Consider the following 23,268-nt stretch of genomic DNA (forward strand, 5'->3'; position numbering starts at 1 on the left):
AATGAAATTTTACCGCATTGAAATCGTTTAGAATGAATTGCTTGAACCCTCTATTAAATGTGTTTTTCTATGAAAGGGTACAAATGAAACAAATATAATTATATCCGTATCATTATTAATCATATGAACATTATATTGATGTATATATTTTCATATTTTTAAATCTGGTTTAGTTTCATTAACGCATAATCTTGTCGAGAATATCTCAATTTATCTATGGTTTTAGAAGTAGCTTCGATTAGGGTATAGTTGCATGAAGATGAGAAGGCTTTGAGACGGATTTTTTCATACTAGAAGTAGCCAATCAGCGCTATTCTCTAGAACGCTATGAAATAAGAACAGTATTCGCATCTACAATACGCAACCCGTCTCAACGCACATTATATTATTGATTAAAATCTGTGAAGTTGCATATATTCATATTAAATATATGGTGTTAAAATTTGAGGATGAATAGTCATGAGATCACACCCTTAGAATAACAACATATTTGACGTATGTAAAAAAATTCAGTAGTAGGAATCTGTAGATTCACTGACTTTAGATGTTGAAATTCGGTTTGTTGCCAATAGATGTTTTGACGTTAAAAAGAGGGCAAATGGCACTATAATTTAAATAACAACATTTCAAATAATCAATATCCAACTTGAAGGCAGCCCGAATGGTTTGTATTCATCGTTACACTGCCATACAAGCAAAGTTTTTATAACCTTGAATTCTACGAAAATAATGATGACTTCAGACGATGGAATTTATTCTATGGAGGTAAATATTTTATGTTTACTTCTCAATATTTTTCATTTTGTGAATTTTTTAGCGAAATGGCAGTAACGAATCGGTTCAAGTTGTTGTGCGTTGTCGACCACTTAGTGATAAAGAAATCGAATCGAAATGTACGAGCGTAGTGAAAATGTACCCCTCTCGAGGGGTAATTGAAGTCGAAAACCCCAAAGCTAGAAGCGATAACGAAAAAAATAAAATATTCACCTACGATTCCGTGTATGATGAATGGTAAGTTAATATCTTATTATCTCAGTGTTTAATATATATATTCTTAATGCGTGATTAAGAGGCATCGGAAATTTATTTGTTTTTTCAGTTCTTCACAACAAAATTTGTACGACGAAACTGTTAGACCGTTAGTAGCTTCCGTAATGGATGGTTACAACGGTTGTGTGTTCGCCTATGGACAAACGGGAACCGGGAAGACATACACAATGGAAGGTTGCGATGGGGACGATAAAGGAATTATACCAAGAGCGTTCGAACAAATCTGGTCGCACATAGATAGGAAAACTGGTGTAGAATTTTTAGTTACAGTTAAATATTTAGAAATTTATATGGAAGAAATAAGGTGAGTAGTTTTATTATTACCATATTTATATCATTGATTTGGTGTATATTTTTATTAAAAAATTGTTTAAACATGAAATATTCATAATTGTGTGAAAACTAGATGAAACAAGTAAATTGATGTATTTTTTACATCATGAACCACATTTTGCATTATTTATATTTCTAATTTAAAGTTAAAAATAGCAAGGAAAGGCAAATCTCTGATTTTGCTGAAATTTCCAATAAACCTTGCCCTCGATTAGAAAAAATGATCTATAAAAGGATTTTTATCGATTAAGATTCGTTTGCCCCCCAGCCACCTTTAAAGTTGAAAAATTTTACTAAATATCTCCGAAATTATTGATTTTAGAAAAAAAAGTTTTGAATCAAAAATGAAGGTCATGAAAAACTCAACAAAAATGATATGCATAATTGTGTGAAAATTATCTAAAACAAATAAATTGAAATATTTTTTACGTCATGAAACTTATTTTACATTATTTATATTTCTAATTTAAATTTAGAAATAGTGAGGCGTGTATTTGGAAAAAACGAGCCCCCTGATTTTACTCAAATGAATGAATGAATGAACTATGTAATGAAAACTCATAATTTGGGTATCTATACACAGGATATAAAAGGGGGGAAATGGGGCTAAATCTTCAAGAACTAAATACTTTTGGGTATTAGGAACCCAACCTAGCATCTTCTAGCCATTGAAAGGTGTGCACAATTCAATTTGCACATGAATTATCTTAGTTAATCCAGCAGCTACAAGAGTAATTAAATCAAAGTTATTGAAGTCCAAGTTGGTCTAGAAACATCTAATGAATTAAATAAAGACAACTCATAATTTGTATGCCTTTAAATTGGGGTATAAAGGGGGGAATTGGGGTTAAAACTCTTTTCTATCTGTATAATATGATTGGTATATCAAAAAGTAGGGTCCATTTTGATGATGGGCGTTCTTGGGTCAAGAAATAAATACTCTGATGTATCGGGAACCTAGCCTGGCACTTTCTAGCCATTGGAAGATGTGCACAATTCAATTTGCACATGAATTATCTTATCAGATAATCCAGCAGCTATAATAAGAGTAATCTGATCAAAAGTAATGAAGTCAAAGGTGGTCTAAAATTAAATAAAGAAAACAAATAATTCGGATGCCTGTATACAGGGGTACAAAGGGGGGAAATGGGGCTAATTTTCTGCAACAATACTTATTAATATTTTTCGTGTAAACATTTTAGAGATTTACTGAAAATCAAAAGTAACAAAACGCACGAATTACGTGAAATAAGCGGTCAAGGTGTTGTGGTAACGAATCTTCATTCGCAAACGTGTCAAAGCGCCAAAGATATGTTGAAAGCTATGAGATTAGGTAATCATAATCGTACTACCGGTACTACGAACATGAACGAACATAGTTCTCGATCGCATGCTATATTTCAAATAGTGGTAGAAATGGCCGAAGAACATTCGAAAACAATGAAAGTGGGGAAACTGAATTTAGTTGATTTGGCAGGAAGCGAGAGACAATCTAAGACAGGGGCGACAGGAGATAGACTCAAGGAAGCTACTAAAATAAATAAAGCGCTGTCTTCATTAGGTAATTTGAGAATATTATTTTATATTAATTTTAATCAATCCTGTATGATGGGGAATTGAAGATTTATTGGATTTTGATTTTTCAAAAAGGCGTTTGAAGGTATAATTATATATTTTTGATAGAAAAAATATTGAAAAATCGTGTTTTGTTTAACAATTTTTTTTTAAAAAAATTCAATACATTTTGGGACAAATATTTATAATATCCGAAAAATTGAATAAATACCAACAATTCGTATTCCGAAAATTTAAAAATTGATTTTTTCATTAAAATTTCGAAAAATGTGAAAATACTAAAAATTTTTTTTTTTTGAAAATACTAAAAATTCGTATTTTTATTTTGAAAATTTTATAAGAATTCAAAAAAAAAAAATAAAAACTGAAAATTCTTAGATGGATTTCCAAAATAAAAAAATGTAAAAATAATTTTCTCACTAAAATTTTGGAAAATAAAAAAATACTGAAAACTCCTATTTTCATTTCGAAAATTTGAAAAATTTCAAAAATTGATTTTCTCAAAATTTCGAAAAAAATCGAAAATATTGAAAATTCTTATTTGGATTTACATAATAAGAAAAATTCAAAAATTATTTTTGCAATTTCGAAAAATAAAATAAATACTAAAAATCGCATTTCGAAAATTTAAAAATCGATTTTCTCAAAATTTCGAAAAAAATCGAAAATATTGAAAATTCGTATTTGGATTACCAAAATAAAAAGAATTCAAAAATTATTTTCGCAATTTCGAAAAATAAAATAGATACTGAAAATTTCGAAAATTTAAAAATTGATTTTCTCGATAAAATTTTGAAAAAAGGCGAAAATATTGAAAATTCGTACTTGGATTACCAAAATAAAAAAAATTCAAAAATTATTTTCGCAATTTCGAAAAATAAAAAATACTGAAAATTTCGAAAATTTAAAAATTGATTTTCTCAATAAAATTTCGAAAAAAATGTGAAAATATTGAAAATTCGTATTTGGATTACCAAAATAAAAAAAATTCAAAAATTATTTTCGCAATTTCGAAAAATAAAATAAATACTGAAAATCGTATTTAAAAAATTTTAAAATTGATTTTCTCGATAAAATTTCGAAAAAATGCGAAAATATTGAAAATTCGTATTTGGAACTTCAAAATTTTAAAAATATTTATTCATTTCAAATTAAAAATTTTTGCCGATTTTAAAAATATTTTTCAATTTTAAAACAAATATTGTTTATTCGTATTTAAATGAAAAATAATGGAAAAATTATATCCAAAATGAAAAAAAAAAATTTTTTTGTCTTAATGAAAAGCAAAATTTAAAATGGACAAAATAGTGCAAAAATTTTTTTCTCAAAAGTTAAAAAAAATCCTTTTGTGAAAATTTAGAAAAATAATGGAAATATGTTTTTTCCGAAGTATTTTCCACAAAATTGAAAAATGTTTTTTTTGAATAAATCGATCCATTATGAAATAATTTTTTTTCAATTTCCAAAATCTACATTTCAGTTTAAATGGAAAAATACTGAAAATTAAAAAAATTGAAAATAAAATAAACTGAAATTTTAACAAATAATCACAAAAATTGATTTTCTCTTTAAAATGTCGAAAAAAAAAAAAATACCAAACATTCTTTCGATTGACGAAACATGAAAAAGTTTCAAATGAAAAAAAATCAAAATTATTGATCATTTGTTTTTTTTTTCAATTTATATCAAAATTTCGAGAAATAAAAATATTGTTCATTCCATTTCATTTCATCCACCCCCCAATGATATATCTAGAATTCGGGACACCTGGTACATTGTTTTTAATATTTTACGCAACAAAACCTTAAAAAAAATTCAATTTCGTGAAAAAAATTAATTTTATCACATACAAAATTTTGAAACCACCATCGCGAAAAACTTCACGATACTCGATCCCCCCCCTCATTTTTTTTCATATTTGAATAATTTTCTTGCAAACGCTCCGTATATTAGAAATGATTGTTTAATAGGAAATGTAATATACGCTTTGGCCGAAAATTCCGCCCACATCCCCTACAGAGATTCGAAATTGACGAGATTTCTACAAGACTCCCTCGGGGGTAACAGCAAAACCATAATGATCGCGAACATCGGTCCGGCCAATATGAATTACGAAGAAACAATCGTTACTCTGAGGTAATTATTGTTCCGGAACGTTCATAAACAGGGTGGATAACGATAAGGGTGTGTGGGGGTTCGTGTTATTTCAGATACGCGTACAGGGCTAAATCCATCAAGAACACCCCTATAAAGAACGAGGATATCAAAGACGGTCAACTGTTGGGGCTCCAACAAGAAATCGAGAGATTGAAGCAATTGATAATGGAGAAGAGTAATGGGGATTTCGAGGCGAATTACCGAAATGGCGACGTCGACGAAACCGATACCGACGAAGAAGTCGACGCCGAAGAAAAAGAGAAAAAATTGGAATTGGGTAAAATGGAAGTGGACGAATTGGCGAAGAAATTGAAAAATTTGGAAAAGCAGATGGTGCACGGTGGAAAAAATATCGTCGATAGCGTTAACGAGAACGAGATTAAACTCGAACAACAGAGGAGTCAAATTGCCGCTAGAAAGGTTGGTAACAATTTTTGCTTTTTTTTTTTTCAAATTTTAATAGATCACAACCTGTATTTTTACATAGTTTTTCTATTTTGTGTTTTGAAATGTTGGTGACGATGGTTACGTAACAATTTTTTTCGGAATTTTGTCAAAAAACATTTTTTTTAGAAGAGTAAAATGATTTTTTCTAAATTTTACTGAAGCACCCTGTACGTTTTTTTCCAAATTAGGATCTTGGTGTGATTTTATTTTTTGTAATGTTGGTAACAATGTTGGAGGAACAAGTTTTTTCACAAAATTTTGATAAAAAACAATTTTTTAAGCAAATTGACGTGATTTTTTTAAATTTTAGTGAAGCACCCTGTACTTTTTTTTCAAATTAAGATCATTTTCTCATTATTTTTTCGGAAAAATCACTAGGAATGATTACGTTACGATTTTTTTCAAAAAGTTGTTGCTAAACGTTAAAAGTAATTTTCAAATTTTAATAAATCACCCTGTATTTTTTGCAAATTACGATAGTTTTTCTATTTTGTTTTTTGAAATGTTGGTGACGATGGTTACGTAACAATTTTTTTCGGAATTTTGTCAAAAAACATTTTTTTTAGAAGAGTAAAATGATTTTTTCTAAATTTTACTGAAGCACCCTGTACGTTTTTTTCCAAATTAGGATCTTGGTGTGATTTTATTTTTTGTAATGTTGGTAACAATGTTGGAGGAACAAGTTTTTTTTCAAAATTTTGAAAAAAAAACAATTTTTTAAGCAAATTGACGTGATTTTTTTCAAATTTTAGTGAAGCACCCTGTACTTTTTTTTTCAAATTAAGATCATTTTCTCATTATTTTTTCGGAAAAATCACTAGGAATGATTACGTTACAATTTTTTCAAAAAGTTGTTCCTAAAAGTTGAAAGTAGTTTTCAAATTTTAATAAATCACCCTGTATTTTTTGCAAATTACGATAGTTTTTCTATTTTGTTTTTTGAAATGTTGGTGACGATGGTTACGTAACAATTTTTTTCGGAATTTTGTCAAAAAACATTTTTTTAAGAAGAGTAAAGTGATTTTTTCTAAATTTTAGTGAAACACCCTGTACTTTTTTTCCAAGTTAGGATCTTGGTGTGATTTTATTTTAGTAATGTTAGTAACAATGTTGGAGAAACCATTTTTTTTCAAAATTTTGAAAAAAAAACAATTTTTTAAGCAAATTGACGTGATTTTTTTCAAATTTTAGTGAAGCACCCTGTACTTTTTTTTTCAAATTAAGATCATTTTCTCATTATTTTTTCGGAAAAGTCACTAGGAATGATTACGTTACGATTTTTTTCAAAAAGTTGTTGCTAAACGTTAAAAGTAATTTTCAAATTTTAATAAATCACCCTGTATTTTTTGCAAATTACGATAGTTTTTCTATTTTGTTTTTTGAAATGTTGGTGACGATGGTTACGTAACAATTTTTTTCGGAATTTTGTCAAAAAACATTTTTTTTAGAAGAGTAAAGTGATTTTTTCTAAATTTTAGTGAAACACCCTGTACTTTTTTTCCAACTTAGGATTTTGGTATGATTTTATTTTTTGTAATATTGGTAACAATGTTGGAGGAACAAGTTTTTTTACAAAATTTTATTGCAAAACATTTTTTCAACACATTAGAAGTAACTTTTCAAATTTTAATAAATCACCCTGTATTTTTTGCAAATTACGATAGTTTTTCTATTTTGTTTTTTGAAATGTTGGTGACGATGGTTACGTAACAATTTTTTTCGGAATTTTGTCAAAAAACATTTTTTTTAGAAGAGTAAAGTGATTTTTTCTAAATTTTAGTGAAACACCCTGTACTTTTTTTCCAACTTAGGATTTTGGTATGATTTTATTTTTTGTAATATTGGTAACAATGTTGGAGGAACAAGTTTTTTTACAAAATTTTATTGCAAAACATTTTTTCAACACATTAGAAGTAACTTTTCAAATTTTAATAGATCACCCTATATTTTTTCCCAAATTAGCATCATGTTTTTGTTTTGTTTTAACAAATGTTGGTAACGACGTTGAAGGAACAAATTTTTTACAAAATTTTGTAAACGAAACATTTTTTAAGCTCATCAAAATAATTTTTTTCAAAATTTAGTAAAACCCTGTATCTTTTTTCATATTAAAATCATTTTTTTATTTTGGTTTTAGAAATGCTAGAGTAACAAGTTTTTTAGAAAGTTTTGTTAAAAAAACCCTTTTTTAAACATATCAAAGTTAATTTTTTTAAATTGTAATAAAACACCCTGTATTTTTTTCCAAATTAGCATCATGTTTTCATTTTCTTTTAGAAATGTTGGAGGAACAGTTTTTATAGAAATTTTGTTGGAAAACATTTTTAATCCCGCCAAAGTAATTTTTTTTCAAATTCTAATTAAAAATATTTATTCCAAATTCCAAAATATTTCGTTAAAAATCATTGTTAAAGCGTATCCAAGTTATTTGTGTTCTAGTTTTAATAAAACTCCCTGTATTTTTTCCAAATTAAGATCAATTCCTCATTTTCTTTCCAGAAAAGTTAGGAACAACGTTTACGGAACAAACTTTTATTTATAAGTAATATTTTTATACAACATTCAACCTATTTTATTGAAACACCCCATATTTTTAATCAAATAAATAACAATTTTACATTTTTGATTTTGCTATTTTTTCATACTAGCGATAAATACAAAAATCCAAGATCATTTTTCGAAAATTCTGCCAAAAAAAATCCTGTACCACATTTAAGTTATTTTTCATCAGTTTTTAAAGACCCAAAACTGCGATTAATTCGATGTTCGGTTGCGATTTAGTTGGATCTCTTCAGAATAGTGCAATACAATTTCATTCGGAAACTCTAATACGAACTAAAGATATACGAACCAGTGTTGCCGATTGTTTCGTCGAATTAAACACCCACCATCAGTTTATTATATTTTTGCCGTACGAAATTTTATTTCAAATTATCGGCGACGATAATTCGTAGTTGGAAGCGAAGATGGCGCCAGAGTAGGTGGTTAATGAAACGAACCGAATATCAAATCCGGTCGGTGTCTTCTGGATTCCCCGAACGAGATGATATTACGTCGTTCTGAAGCGATTCACTAATATCAAAACCGCGTTTTACTTTTTGTTTAGAAAAGAGAAATAGAAATGCAACAAAAATTGGAATTGGAAGAAGAAACTTGCACCGAATTGAAGCAGGTATTCGCTAGTTTGCAACAACAAGTCGATTTCAAAAGGGAAAAATTGAAGAGATTGAATAATAAATTACAGTCCATTAGACAGGAGATTCGGGATAATCACGAGGTTTACGTTAAAGATAGACAGGAAATTGAGGAGGCTAATGACGAAGCTGCCATGTAAGTTATAATGGATTTTTTCTTGTGTTTTGTTCTTTTTTTTAAAAAATTCTGTGGTTTTTATGATTTTTATCGATTTTTTAAATTTTTAAAAATACGAGTTTTCGTTTTTTTTAATTTATTTTAATCAATTCCGAAAATTTTTTTCCTCAAGTGTTTTGTTTTTTTTTTTTAGTTTTTTGAGGTTTTTATGATTTTTATTTAATTTAGAACAAATTTTTAAAAATACGAGTTTTCTATTTTTTTTATTATTCCCTTTATATTTTTTTTATTTTTCAAAATTACGTCATTGGGTTTTTATTTTTAGAATAATTCTAAATTTGTAAAAAATTTATTTTTATTTTCAATTTGGAAATCGAAAAGTTGAATTTCGACATTTTTATAAATGAATTTTTTTTTATTTTTATGTTTTCGTGTTTTCAAAATAGTCTCTAAAATATGTCACTTTTCAAATGCTTAGCAATAATTTTTCTAATTTATTCTATTTTTATCAATTCCGAAAATTTTTTTCCTTGAGAGTTTTTTTTTTAGTTTTTTGAGGTTTTTATGAATTTTATTTATTTTTGAGGAAATTTTTAAAAATGCGATTTTTCGATTTTTATTTCTTTTATATTTTATTCATTTTTTTTATTTTTCATGATTCGGTGGTGTTTATAGGAAATAAAATGTGAATTTTGACATTTTTACTTAAGATTTTTATTATTTTTTTTTAGAATTTTGATGCTTTTATGAATTTTATTTATTTTTGAGGAAATTTTTAAAAATGCGATTTTTCGATTTTTATTTCCTTTATATTTTATTCAATTTTTTTATTTTTCATTTTTCGGTGGTTGTTTATAGGAAACAAAAAATTTGAATTTTGACATTTTTACTTAAGATTTTTATTATTTTTTTTTTAGTTTTTTGATGCTTTTATGAATTTTATTTATTTTTGAGGAAATTTTTAAAAATGCGATTTTTCGATTTTTATTTCTTTTATATTTTATTCATTTTTTTTATTTTTCATGATTCGGTGGTGTTTATAGGAAATAAAATGTGAATTTTTACATTTATCCATAAGATTTTTTTTTTTTAGTTTTTTGAGCTTTTTATGATTTTTATTTATTTTAGAAGAAATTTTTAAAAATGCGGGTTTTCGATTTTTATTTTCTTTATATTTTATTCATTTTTTTTCATTTTTCATGATTCGGTGGTTTTTTATAGGAAATAAAATGTGAATTTTGACACTTTTCCTTAAGATTTTTAATTTTTTTTTAGTTTTTTGAGGCTTTTATGAATTTTATTTATTTTTGAGGAAATTTTTAAAAATGCGATTTTTCGATTTTTATTTCCTTTATATTTTATTCAATTTTTTTATTTTTCATTTTTCGGTGGTTGTTTATAGGAAACAAAAAATTTGAATTTTGACATTTTTACTTAAGATTTTTATTATTTTTTTTTTAGTTTTTTGATGCTTTTATGAATTTTATTTATTTTTGAGGAAATTTTTAAAAATGCGATTTTTCGATTTTTATTTCTTTTATATTTTATTCATTTTTTTTATTTTTCATGATTCGGTGGTGTTTATAGGAAATAAAATGTGAATTTTTACATTTATCCATAAGATTTTTTTTTTTTAGTTTTTTGAGCTTTTTATGATTTTTATTTATTTTAGAAGAAATTTTTAAAAATGCGGGTTTTCGATTTTTATTTCCTTTATATTTTATTCATTTTTTTTCATTTTTCATGATTCGGTGGTTTTTTATAGGAAATAAAATGTGAATTTTGACACTTTTCCTTAAGATTTTTAATTTTTTTTTAGTTTTTTGAGGCTTTTATGAATTTTATTTATTTTTGAGGAAATTTTTGAAAATGCGAGTTTTCGAATTTTTTTCTTTATATTTTTTGCATTTTTTTTATTTTTCATGATTCGTTGGTGTTCTTTAGCAAAAAATTTGAAATTTTAACGACGAGATTCATATTTCCAGAAAATTCATTTTTTTGTGTTAATTTCCATTTTAATTTTTTGTACTTTTTTGTCCTTATACATTTTGTTCTTTTTTCTCAATTTCTTACGATTTTTCGTTTGTTTAACTTTTCTTTCCAATTTTTATAGTAATTTACTTTTTCTTTTTTCCAAATTTGAAAGATTTTTGAATTTTCTGAGGAAAATTTCTTAAATTCGAATTTTTATTTTTTTGTTTTAAAGTATTTTTTCGTTTTTAGGGCATTTTCCAAACTTTTGATCTTGGAAGTTCTAAAAAATGTGAAATTTCATTCCATACAAATTTTCTTCTCAAAAATTTTCGCCATTTTTATAATTTTTGAATTTTCTGACAAAATTTTAAAGCATGCAAGTTTCCATTTAATAAAAATTTTGTTTAAAAATATTTTTATGATTCCTTATTTATTTATAAAAAAATAGTTAAAAAAAGTTATTTTTCATCAAAAATAATTTTTCTGGTATAATTTATAATCTTTAGGAACTTGAGAAAATTATTTTTGATCATCGATAACTTCGTACCAACCGAAGAAAGATCCAGATTGATCAATTTAGCCCAGTTCGACGAAAACCTCGACAACTGGATATTGAAAAAAGAGAAAATAAGAATAAATCCCGCCGACAGACCTTTTGCCCACAATTACAGGCGACCCATATCCGACACGGCGATACAAATGAGCTCCAACTCACCCAAATATAGGGTAATTAGTTATATGAAAAGAATAATTTTCATTTTCATATCAACATATTCATCGTAGGGTGAAAACGTATTGGATTTAAAATTGGATATGCCCTTAAGGACTACACAAGATTACGCCCCGCCTGGGATTTGTCCCCAAATAAAATCCATAGTGGCCGACGTCATCAGAAAAGAAACGGAAAATAATCACGTGATCGTGAAAATGCCATCGCATTCGATGGGAAGGACTCTAACCTCCAAATTGGAACAGGAGGGAAAATATAAACAGGCTACAAAAGTGATGGTCGATATGCATAATTATAGGTGAGAAAATTCCATTTTCGAATCGAATAAAATTTTTATTTTCTATTTAGTATACGAGGTGTACGAGAAAAGTAGTTATTACGTTCTTCGAATGAGGTTTATCTTCTCCTCGGGGAAGCTATATGCTGAGGAAGTCCTTCTTGGAAGTCTTCAGCCGGTATTGCTTTTGAATGTTCGTCAAATTTCCAAAATTATTTTCTTCAAAGACTTGTATCAATTTCGGGATATAAAATAAACACAAGGTTGTAAATAAGGTGAAAATGTTGTACGATAAAAAGTAAGATGTTTTTGAGTTTAAAAAGTCCTCGAAATAAAATGAACATGTGGTGTTGGCATGACGAGACATCTAGGTATCTGCAAAGTCTTAGTTTCACCTGCAAAAGCCGTTTTTGATAGTAGAAGTAGAAGATGTCAGTTGGTATATCTTTAAAATCATCCAATTTTCAAAGCGACTCAACTTTTGAAACATATTCCATTCCAAAAAATCAATTAATTTTGATAAAAATCGATATAATTTAGTATCAATCGTTTTTTTATAGTCTTTTTGAGGTTATATGAACAAAGTACATGTAAATTGCATCCTCTAAAACTTTTACATATATTTTTAAATTTTTTTTTAGAGGCAAACTATAGAGTTATTGTTGAGATACATAACCTAACTTTCCTTGGTACATGTATAAATTTTATTTTTTTTCTTTAGGAACCGATCTGCTGCGAAATCTGCAAAATCCGGGTTTTAAGAGAACCTTCTCCACACAAGCCTTTTTTTTCGACTTTTTTGTGATATACATTTAATTTAACCGTTTACACAGTTTCTTTAGAGTCTTTTATTTTTTTTATATATTTTTTGGAATAATTTTACGTTATTTTTTTAAATATAATTATACATTTTATTATTTATTTACACCAGTGATATGTTTCGAGTATTATTTTTGCTTGTTCTTTACAAATAATTAAAAAATAAATTATTTACGATGATATTTTTAATAACCATATTCTTCCAATTCTTCCCATGCCACTTCCCACTCCATATGGTCTAGAATCTCCACACCGGACCAGGACATTATAACCAAAACAACCCTTAGATGTTTGGGGGAACAGATTCGAGTCTATTTTAGTTTGAAGGAATAAACCCCTTGATTTAAATCATACAAAAAGTTTAACTAGCCCTTCAAATCCATCAAAACTTTGCATTTCTTCTAATCAATCGAATATACTCGATGTTATGGATTTTTTTTCGAATTCATTCCTCCAGTTGTTATTGAGACTCTTTTCCGCTAATGGAATCATGAATTTTTTTATGTTTCTTCAAACTACTCGAATCGTAAAATTCTAACGAACAATTCGGACATTTGTAGGGTCTTTCGTTTGTATGGATTCTCGTATGAACTCTCAGATTACCGTTTTGAGCGAACTCTTTACCACAAAAATCGCACCGATACGGTTTTTCTCCGGTATGCGTTTTCAAATGATTCTGAAGATGACCCGACTGTATGAAACTTTTATTGCACAAATCGCACTTATAAGATCGTTGGTTTTTGTGCATCAACAAATGATTTCTGTGAGCGGCAGGTTGGCGAAAAGTTTTACCGCAATCGTTGCACCGATACGGTTTTTCACCTGAAATTAGAATAAATACAATAAGGGGATGAAAATAAACGCAATAATCTTAGTACAAAACGCCAAAGTCCTATTCCCAATGCAAAATTTCAGGTCTTAAATGTATTACTAAAACGTGAAAAAGTAATAATTTTAGTACAAAACTTGAATATTTTATACAAAAATGTCAAAATTTTAGTCTGAAACACAAAAATATTTGTTCAAAACCTTGAGGTACAGTCTAAAAAGCTTTCATTTTAATCCAAAGTTAAAATGCTAAAAAGCCATAATAGAAACAACAATAGAAATTACCAAAAGCATATATACAATAATGTAGACTTTTAAAAAAATATTGTACCTGTGTGTATCCTCGAATGTACTTGCAAATGACCCTTCCTCATAAACTCCTTTCCACAAATCGTACAAAGGAACGTTTTCTCCCCAGAATGTATCTGCATGTGCACCATAAGAGCCTGTTTGGAAGAATACACCTTCAGGCAAACTCCACAACTCAATTCGGACGGATTTTCCTCGCGTTTTCTCGGATAACTCTTCGGCGATTTCTCGTTCTTTGGACGTTCGCCGTTTTTTATTTTATGCCTCATATCATGGGCGTAATAAGTTGAATATTTTTTGAAACTCGATCCGCAATAATTACAAACGTAGGGACGTTCCCCCGTATGAATGCGGATATGTTCAGTTATTCTCGAAAACGTAGCAAACTCTGGAAAATGTTGTAGGAATTATATCAGGATATTATGAATAAAAGTTAACTTTTCATTCACTCCTGTATATAACAAAAAAATTAAATAACTAAAACCGGCTTCCAAGAAATTATGTTCACAAAAATTGTTAAAATCAGCTAAAGACCAGTTGGGGGGACCGAGGACTAAATGGAAAGACCTAGGACCAAATAGGAAGCTCAGAACCAAATGAGAAGATCTAGGACAAAATAGGAGGCTCGAGGACTAAATGGCAAGATCGAGGACAAAATGGAAGGTACAAGGAATAAATGGGAAGACTGAGGACCAGTTGGAAAGACAAAGTAAACAAGAGTTGAAGGAATAGGATGAGAAATAGTCAGAATAATTGATGTTTGTTTGTGAAATCTGTAGAGCTTGGAGATATCAAGAACTTTTTACTTCTTTTTGTTGCATATGGCAACTTCATCATCAATATGAAATTATTCATATGTATGCTGTAGCCAACCAATGAGAAACTTCAATTCAGTTCTAAGAAACTTTGTGAGGAAATTTTGGAAATAGAGGAACCAGTTGAAGAAGAAGTACGAAGATATACTGTAACACCACAAACAATCTAGAAAAACATAAGGGGTTAGATACATTGGTTAGATTATTCTTCTTTTCCCTGTAATTAGACTTTACTGATATGATTAGACAGCTAATGAATATTCTGAAATGTTTTACACATGTTTTAGGACACTTTTAAAGGATTTAGGATAATAATTGAGACAGCATCATCCTAGCACTAAAGGAACCATTCAAATTTTGAATGTTTGAAATCCACATACATGAGCTAACACTTACCTTTACTACATACTTCGCATTTAAATGGTTTAATCCCTTTATGAACGATATTAATGTGTCTTCTTAAATTAGGAGAGTGTTTAAACATCTTGAGACACATTTTACATTCATGAAGCACCGTTTTTCTGCGTCTACGATTATTCTTTTCATTTGATTCAACTTGTTGAGTTATTTTATTGTTAAGCTTTAGAGATTTAGTTTCTATAGTAGAATCGTTTTTACAGAATTCGTATGATGTATTATAATTAAATTTCTCTGAAGCGTCTTGCTTTATACTTAATTCAATGATTTTTTTAAGATAAGCGTCATTAGTTTTTATAGATTCCACAAATGTTGAAATATCTTTTAATTTAGCCGAACAGGTCAAACATATTTGTTGTGGTAACTCGTCATTTAAATTGATCTATAACAATAACACTGTGATGAATTTGCGCAATCAAAATTTGGAATAATATAATAAAATACATTCGATTGTTGAGAGAAAAACACGTTCATCTCACCAAAGAAAATGAGTAATCTGAGCGTATAATGGAATAAGTTTTTCAAAAAGAAAACATAAATATTACCTACCTGAATATTTACAATTGTTTTCAATATATCTACAGAATTATTTTCTAATGGAATAACATGACTTTCAGATAGGCAGATGCGACATATCTTCGTAAATTTTCCAATATTTAGTATTATATTCGAAACTTCTTCCATAGTGTATTTAATGAAATGGTAACAATTTGTGGTTAATATAAAGTTTGGAATATTGGAGTTTATTAACCAATAAATAAAAACAATAACCAATATCTTCTTCTTTTTTATATTATTCATATATGTATAAGCACTAAACCATAGACATCGCTAAGCGCTCCATATACGTGTAAAGAAAAGTTTTGCAAATTTTTGACAGCAGCCTCTATTCTCTGGTAGAGCTGTTTGTTTTTTTGTGAGGTAGTTGTTGAAATGAGATAAGAAAGTAAAGACATAGAACGATATAAGGTAATACAAGAAATTAGAAGAAACACTGTAAAAAATTTTATTGAGAAAACTATAACTTAATTTTTTCTGTATCTTCTTTTAATTTTGGAACACGAATAACTTATTAACTCAACTAAATTTTTCTAAAGGCGCGAAATTTAAATGCCATTTTACGTAATAGTAGTAAAAAATATGTATTTCCAAATTAAGGGTTGCCTACGAAAATCGTCAATTAGAATATCAATATTGATTAAATAATGTCAAGCAGCCATATTTTAAAACTTTCCAATTCCGAATTCCTAACTGGGATCCAAAAAAAAAACAAGTTTCCAGCTCATTAAGAGAATGAGCTTCTATTATATATATATATATATATATATATATATATATATATATATATATATATGGTTTTGTAACTGTTCCAAAGCAACGACCAACTCTAACAATTCAATCGGTAAATTTGGTATTTCACATGCGCAATGGTATACCGATCATATTGACCAACCTAACCTAAAATAAAACTTGACAGTAAAACATCAAAATCCATATTCAAAAAATGTCTTAAACCATGAGTTGGGTGTGGAAATCATCAAAATTACAAGTTCCTATAAAACAGTGTTTATCGTTTATAGAAGATCACTGTTTTAATCGAGCAACATCAACATTAAAAGAATTCGGAGTCGACTGGACGGACATATCAAAGCCACGAAATACTAAATTGGATAAGCAAATACCTAAGATGGATGCCGTGTTTTTTCATTCGGACAGATTCGATCTTCTAATAGACGCTAGAGGATTTCGACCGGAAGATATTAAATGTAAAATGTCACCAAATCTTATTGAAATAATCGGACAAAGACAAGAAAACGCAAACAGTGGGAATAAAAGTATGACTTTGTCAAGAAATTATCAATTACCTCAAGCAGTTAAACCGGAAGAAGGTAATTGCTTTTTTTCAACTGAAGGTGTATTATTAGTGAGCGCTCCGTGGCAAGCCACATAATTTATTAAAGGAAACATGTATAATTTATTAAAATATATATTTAATCAGTACCAGTGTAATTATTAATGGAATTATAAAACTAAATTGACAGAATCTTCTAAAACTGCACTTTTTTTGCTACATAGTACAATAGTGGTACTCCAGCACTGATGTAATTAGTTGTGGGTATGTTCCAATCAGGAATCCGAGGCAATTCGATACTAATTTCTGATCTTGAAATAAATATGTGCCAATTCTACGAATGCATAATTTCAGTTTTTTGTTAGAATAAGCACCGAACGTAAACACAACACGTTGAATTAAATTGAAGTTTCTGGAATTATTGGTGATATTCATACTTACTGAACACGCTGTTTACACTACCACTACACCAACACTCACAATTACTTTGTTTGAGGCGCTCGAAATTTTAAAATAACATCGATAAACGAATTCTTTTAGGCACGCTTGTCTTTCGATTTCCAGATATATTCATAAATTTTTCTGAAGTAGCATTGAAATTACTTATTTTCAATTCAATGGTTAAAGATAAAATCGGAGAATTCCCAAGAACTCATTTGAATATGTCAAAGGTTTTCGAACTTTAAGTTAAACGGACCTCTGTCTCTGTATCCACTCCCAATCTTACTAAGAGTGATAAATTAGTTCTGATTTTTAATTCGGTGGTTTCTGTCACTCAGTATAGTGTCAATTGTCACGAAATAATATCAAACATGACAATTTGGAAATATGGGGTTAGAAATTAAAAAAAAATTATTTTAATTTTTTTATAAAATCGTCTAAACGTTATAATACATCGTATTAATTATGGACGTTGGTTTATTAGTAGCTTTAGCAGCTATACTCTTAACAATAATCGTTGGATTAACTGTGTATCTTAAGAAAAAAAAAGTTTTGCCAGGTAATTCCATTATTTCGCAACATGTTCTAACTTAAACGTCAAGTGAAAATATTCTCAATTTAATTTTAAGCTTTAAATTTGATGTTTGTGATATATTGATAACTTTAAACTCGATAAAATCATGATTAAATAACAAAATATCGAACTAAACTACATAACAGCTGTTAGAAATGAAAAATCTTTTACGTTACAAAAAAGAGCTTAAGCATAATTTAAAATCGTTACTTCACGTATTTTATGTGTCGTATTATTATCAATATTAAAAAATGTTATGACTTAGCTCCGAATAGGAACGTTGCAGCAGGAATTAGAGCAAGAGATGGAGGACCCAGAAGAGCCCAGATTGCTAGAAACAGAGGTGTTCGTCTTAGAGCCAATGGTATGTACCTCAGTATATCATTTTTTCCTCTACTAGAAACTATTTTATTTTTATTGAGCGAATCGCAAAAATATTCTCTTTTCAGCAAACCAAGATGTACAAGATGATGAAGATGAAGGAGATAATGAGATAGAAAATACCGAGGCGGATCTCATGGATCCGAAGCTGGGTGCTAAGAAAAGAGCGAAATTAGAAGCAAAAGCGGAAAAGAAAGCAGCCAGAAAAGTGGAAGAACAAATGAGAGCTGACAAGAAAAAGAAAGCAGAGCAAGCAGAAGAAGAAAGAAAGAAATTGGAAGAAAAAGAGAAGTTGGAAGAAAAGCGATTAGAAGAAGAACAAAGGAAAGCAAAAGAGGAACAAGAAAAACGAGAATACGAAGAATATTTGAAAATGAAAGAAGCATTTTCGATAGAAGAAGAAGGATTCGAAGAAGGGGAGGAAGGAGACGAGCAAAATTTGTTACAAGAATTCGTTAATTACATAAAAACGAATAAGGTCGTTGTTATTGAAGATTTAGCTGCTCATTTCAAACTTAAGACACAAGCTGCCATCGATAGGATCAAAGATTTACAGAAAGATGACATTTTGACGGGGGTCATAGATGACAGGGGTAAATTCATTTACGTATCACAAGAGGAAATGGAAGCTGTTGCTAAATTTATAAAACAAAGAGGTCGAGTTTCTATATCGGAATTAGCGGAAAATAGTAATCAATTGATAAACTTAACACCCAGTATAATGAAGAGTACCCCAGTAAAATAACTTGGAATATTTATTAAAATTTATATAGGAAACTAAATAAATAAAGAATTGTTTTTCGTAATTATTTTTTTTCCTTTTTTTTGCCTTAATTACAAATCCTCCAATAGGGTGATTCAAATAAGAATAAATACTGAAGATACGACGAATATTCGGCAAGTATTCGGTCATTTTTGCCTTAATTACAAATCCTCCAATAGGGTGATTCAAATAATGATAAATACTGAATATACAACGAATATTCGGCATTCGGCCATTTTTTGCTCTAATCACAAATCCTCAAATAGAGTGATTCAAAAAAGGATAAATACTAAATAACCCGCCAATATTCCGCCATTTTTTGCCCTTATTATAAATCCTCAAACCGGGTGATTCAAATAAGAATAAATACTGAAGATACGACGAATATTCGGCAAGTATTCGGTCATTTTTGCCTTAATTACAAATCCTCATACAAGGTGATTCAAATAAGGATTAATACTGAATAAATTTTTTGATATTTGACAATATTTTTAATATTGCGACGAATAATGTGCCGTATTCGGCCAAGCATTGAAAGATAAGTCATAAAAAAATATTGTAAAGGTTATTTTGACTTGAATATTGTTATGTAGTGGTTTCAACAAAGAATTGAGTATGGCGTGAGATAGTTTTATCCTTTGACGAAGCGGTTTTACTTCAAGTTTTTATCCATTACCTACAGTACAATAAAATAATTGAATCAAAATAATTACAACTCTTAAAATTACTAATTTTTATATTGTAATCGTTAAAAAAAAAACAATAAATATGGAATATGCCACAAATATTCTGGTATTTCTGAGTATTCGGCAATATTTTTTATATTTGGACGAATATCGTGAACTATTCGATCAAGTAATGAACAGTGAACGATATAAAAATTTGGTATTTTCAAATTGAAATGTCGCGAAGAAATTATTTTTTTTTTTTTTGGAAATTTTGGGCCCTACTATAATTCCTCACAATCTCACCACCCTCAATCGTCATATTTTGAATTCCCTGTTGTGTATCGATTCTTATTCGATACACCCTGTAAATTAAAAATAATTTTAGTGCGTAATGACTCACAATAGTTTCTTAATAAATTCTCATATACCAAAATGGTAAATATTCCGTGCATCCCGCTCTATTCTCTATATTGTTCAATAACCAGGTCGAAGGAGTGTTAAAAGTGTATAGCACGAGCTCGTAACAATCAGTAGTCCAAGACCCTTCCCAATAGCCTCGTGACCTGGTTAACTAGCGTCTCGGCTGTGTGTTTTCATCTCGCGTACAGTTTCTTATTATTTTACGGTGCATCGCATCTTCCGCGGTGTGATTTCTTCGAAACAATTGTGTTTTTCGTATTTTTTCTAAAGAGGTTCGCGAATTAGAATGATTTGGATTTATGTGATCGGGATTTTTTGTATGGTTTGCGGGGGGTTTCTCAATGCCCAACAGGTAAATTTTTTGTTATTTAAGCGATTTTTTATTCACTTTTTTGCATTGTTTGTTAGCGAGCGAAACCGCAAGATTTGAATTTCGAAGTACTCAGAAATCCTTTACAAAATAAGTGATTTCCAAATTACATAAATAATAGGGTGCTTCAAAGAAACTCCTCGCCAAAGATGAGCCCTGTGGCTCAACTCTAAGGGGTCGCTATTTTTATTTAATTTCCCAGTTGATTAGCATGAGAAAATTTCCTTTTTTACTAATCTCTTTGGTGAGGATTTTCTTTTATATCAAATAGAAACATTTGAGACGGTGAGAATTGGAAAAAAAACAATTTTTTTTTAAGCACTTTAATCAATAACCAGTAAAAACGACATACGCGACGTTGTTGTCTTTTATTAGTGAGTAAAAGTTTTAACAAAAAATCATCTGTGCCTATATGATGTTTAAATGGTTAATCGACTTAATCCTGAAGATGAAATCAAATATAATTTAGATCTTAAATAACCCCATATGAAGTAATCGAGAGGATTCAAATCGTGCGATCTAGCCGGCCATTCCAACTGTAAAAAGTATCTAAGTTGATGAAAAAATCTAGATGGACCCTCACCATTAACTGTGCCTCGTTTATTTTGAAATAGAAGCCCCAAAATGTGTTAAATTTTTCTAAATTGTGTTGTAAGTATTTTTTATAACGTCAAAACAACGTTGGAGTTTGCGCCCGCTCAAGTATCTTCCGTGGATACGGAAAGGTCCAACTGGAGAACCCTGTGTTTACAGCTGATTCATCAATTCTTCTATTTGAAGCGCACCAAGGTGTAGTGCTGTCTTTCTTAGTGTTTCACACTTCGTGAGAATGTGGATAGAGGTTTCGTCCTCTGAGCAAAAAATCTTCACGTCGCGTTAGCGTTGGTTGAGGCGGCAGCGCCCCGATAGAACTCCTGGTGGTATTCGTAGATTGTTTTTAGTTAGGTTGATACATTCAGCAGTTCTAATCTGGTTATAGTTTCCCAGAAGAGTCTTTGCTTGTCTCAGCCCCTGTAAGTTGTCCCAATAATGGATTTTGCTCCTATTCACCTTCTTTTCTAGCGATTTTTCCACTATACAATCCACTTAACTAACTTAAAATAGTTATTTTATCACTAACACTTAACTAATTTCATTTTTAATGTGAAAAATTCATAGAATTTTAATAAAATTTAATTGATTATTAATTTTTATAATTCAACCCTCAAAAACAACCCCTTTAACTTTTAGATTTTGCATTCTTTTTGGTATTAAAGTTTCTTGTCTCTACTTGAAGTAATTTTTTATTGTTTATACCCTGTCAAAATTTTTTAATGACTGTTAATATTTTGATTTTGAATTCTTTCGGTATTCAAGTGTATTTTCCAAACACGAAGTGATTTATCATTCTCTACACCCTAACCAATGACATTAAATGTTTTAATTGTGCATTTTTCATGAATGAAAATTCATTAATTAATTAACTCCATTAATTTCAAAAATATCACATCGTACAAAAAACCATTTTAAAGTTAATTTTCAGGGCTATAAGCCTATGTATGCTAGAAGGGCTTGAGACCCTCCACAATTTATTTATAAAAGGTCAAAGGACTGTGGATAACCAATCCTCGCACTATAGTGACAGATTAATTAGGTTATAACTCCGTCAATTTTTATGCTACAAAAAAAATAATAAAAAGTAAAATAATTGTCATAAAAAATGCTTTAATTTGATTGTTTATTTGTTTTTGTATCTCTTATAGTTATGGAGAAAAAATGAGGAAAAAAATTTTTTTCAAAAAATTAAAAAAAAGTTTTATTTAAGGCTTATTTTTTTCAAAATTATGCATTTCTATTCAGCCAAACTTTCAGTTGTCTTAAATAACATCCAAATAAAGTATTTGGTACAAGGAATAAGTTTAATTTTGATTTTCAATGAAATGACATTAGTTTTAATGCAATTTTGTTTTCGGAATTTAATTATTTTACATCATATCTTAGTGAAATTTCAGTCGAAACAAATTTTATCGGTAAACATCTGAAAGGTCTTTTTAAGCTCTTTAAAAAGTGTTTTTTGACTTTTTGTTGAAAAACGTACCGTTTTCCCGTTATTTGAGGTTAAATCCCCAATTACGTAAAACAAAAGCTATTCAAGTATCTAAAACTTGCTTTAGGTAAAACATTAAGATCTTAAATTATAGCTCAATTTCTTCATTTTTTTATAAGCTTCATTTTAGTTAATCACACTTTTTTCGATAAAATGCATCGTTACAGAGTTATACGTAAAAAACTATTGAAAAATCGTACTTTTTAATTGCGAATAACTCAAAAACTATTGATCTGGCGAAAAAACTTCACCACCACGTAGATGTCGCTTTTTCTATAGCATAGAATATGATGAAATAGAATCGAGATGATGGAAAAAACGCGGCAAACTTCGAACGAAATGGTTAAAAGAGATGGAAGATGAACCAGATTGATTAGGATCTGGAAACTGGCAGAAAAAGATAGAAAATAGGAAGTTTTGGAGAGAAATAAAGGATAGAAATAGCGGCTAGACATCAAATTTTGAGAAAATGATTGAAGAAAAACAGTACATGTCAATTAACATGGATAGCGGTTAGTTTTAAACAGAAACGTTAAAAAATGGTGTGTCTAATTTATTTATTATGCATTAATTCAAGTTACAACATTGAAATGGTTATTAAACATCGATTCATTCTCTGTTTCCTTCATAAACTATTTGATGTTCACTTAAAAAAGATATTAAATTGTGT

The 23,268-nt window shown here is 28.9% G+C and overlaps 5 protein-coding genes across 5 annotated transcripts in view; 4 read left to right on the plus strand and 1 right to left on the minus strand.

Annotated features, from left to right (window-relative positions):
* Window positions 1-514: 514 nt before the first annotated feature.
* Window positions 515-12,854, plus strand: LOC130898818 (kinesin-like protein Klp68D). Its single transcript, XM_057808358.1, has 10 exons — window positions 515-765; window positions 818-1,011; window positions 1,100-1,354; window positions 2,586-2,944; window positions 4,929-5,094; window positions 5,169-5,535; window positions 8,669-8,892; window positions 11,355-11,574; window positions 11,632-11,876; window positions 12,577-12,854. The coding sequence occupies exons 1-10, from the start codon at window positions 730-732 to the stop codon at window positions 12,614-12,616; spliced, it is 2,106 nt and encodes a 701-aa protein (XP_057664341.1). The 5' UTR covers window positions 515-729; the 3' UTR covers window positions 12,617-12,854.
* Window positions 12,855-12,926: 72 nt separating this feature from the next.
* Window positions 12,927-15,846, minus strand: LOC130898819 (zinc finger protein OZF-like). Its single transcript, XM_057808360.1, has 4 exons — window positions 15,593-15,846; window positions 15,023-15,425; window positions 13,834-14,199; window positions 12,927-13,496 (listed from the first exon to the last, which is right to left on the minus strand). Exons 1-4 carry the CDS (start codon window positions 15,842-15,844, stop codon window positions 13,135-13,137), a joined length of 1,383 nt encoding a protein of 460 aa, XP_057664343.1. The 5' UTR covers window positions 15,845-15,846; the 3' UTR covers window positions 12,927-13,134.
* A 639-nt stretch (window positions 15,847-16,485) lies between these two features.
* Window positions 16,486-17,042, plus strand: LOC130898821 (alpha-crystallin B chain-like). The gene has a single exon (XM_057808362.1). It carries the CDS (start codon window positions 16,560-16,562, stop codon window positions 16,992-16,994), a length of 435 nt encoding a protein of 144 aa, XP_057664345.1. The 5' UTR covers window positions 16,486-16,559; the 3' UTR covers window positions 16,995-17,042.
* Window positions 17,043-17,637: 595 nt separating this feature from the next.
* Window positions 17,638-19,097, plus strand: LOC130898820 (DDRGK domain-containing protein 1). The gene is made up of 3 exons (XM_057808361.1): window positions 17,638-17,895; window positions 18,176-18,274; window positions 18,360-19,097. The coding sequence occupies exons 1-3, from the start codon at window positions 17,802-17,804 to the stop codon at window positions 19,034-19,036; spliced, it is 870 nt and encodes a 289-aa protein (XP_057664344.1). The 5' UTR covers window positions 17,638-17,801; the 3' UTR covers window positions 19,037-19,097.
* Window positions 19,098-20,258: 1,161 nt separating this feature from the next.
* Window positions 20,259-23,268, plus strand: part of LOC130898822 (uncharacterized) — a 40,723-nt gene continuing 37,713 nt past the window's right edge. Inside the window, exon 1 of the mRNA XM_057808363.1 lies at window positions 20,259-20,494. Within this exon, the coding sequence (XP_057664346.1) occupies window positions 20,429-20,494 (66 nt within the window). The 5' untranslated portion in view covers window positions 20,259-20,428. The remainder of the gene's footprint in view (window positions 20,495-23,268) is intronic.

This window comes from Diorhabda carinulata, chromosome 10, assembly GCF_026250575.1.
Source record: "Diorhabda carinulata isolate Delta chromosome 10, icDioCari1.1, whole genome shotgun sequence".
Lineage (NCBI taxonomy): Eukaryota > Metazoa > Arthropoda > Insecta > Coleoptera > Chrysomelidae > Diorhabda > Diorhabda carinulata.

Bases quoted from the DNA above. Each gene is read 5' to 3' on its own strand.
- LOC130898818 (XM_057808358.1), top strand. From the start codon at position 730: ATGATGACTTCAGACGATGGAATTTATTCTATGGAG. The intron at 5,095-5,168 runs GTAATTATTGTT...GTGTTATTTCAG, and splicing joins GAAACAATCGTTACTCTGAG to ATACGCGTACAGGGCTAAAT. The intron at 11,575-11,631 runs GTAATTAGTTAT...TATTCATCGTAG, and splicing joins CCAACTCACCCAAATATAGG to GGTGAAAACGTATTGGATTT.
- LOC130898819 (XM_057808360.1), bottom strand. From the start codon at position 15,844: ATGAATAATATAAAAAAGAAGAAGATATTGGTTATTGTTTTTATTTAT. The intron at 15,426-15,592 runs GTAGGTAATATT...TTATTGTTATAG, and splicing joins AAACAATTGTAAATATTCAG to ATCAATTTAAATGACGAGTT. The intron at 13,497-13,833 runs GTACAATATTTT...TTCTAATTTCAG, and splicing joins ACATTCGAGGATACACACAG to GTGAAAAACCGTATCGGTGC.
- LOC130898821 (XM_057808362.1), top strand. From the start codon at position 16,560: ATGAGTTGGGTGTGGAAATCATCAAAATTACAAGTTCCTATAAAACAG.
- LOC130898820 (XM_057808361.1), top strand. From the start codon at position 17,802: ATGGACGTTGGTTTATTAGTAGCTTTAGCAGCTATACTCTTAACAATA. The intron at 17,896-18,175 runs GTAATTCCATTA...GTTATGACTTAG, and splicing joins GAAAAAAAAAGTTTTGCCAG to CTCCGAATAGGAACGTTGCA. The intron at 18,275-18,359 runs GTATGTACCTCA...TTCTCTTTTCAG, and splicing joins TGTTCGTCTTAGAGCCAATG to CAAACCAAGATGTACAAGAT.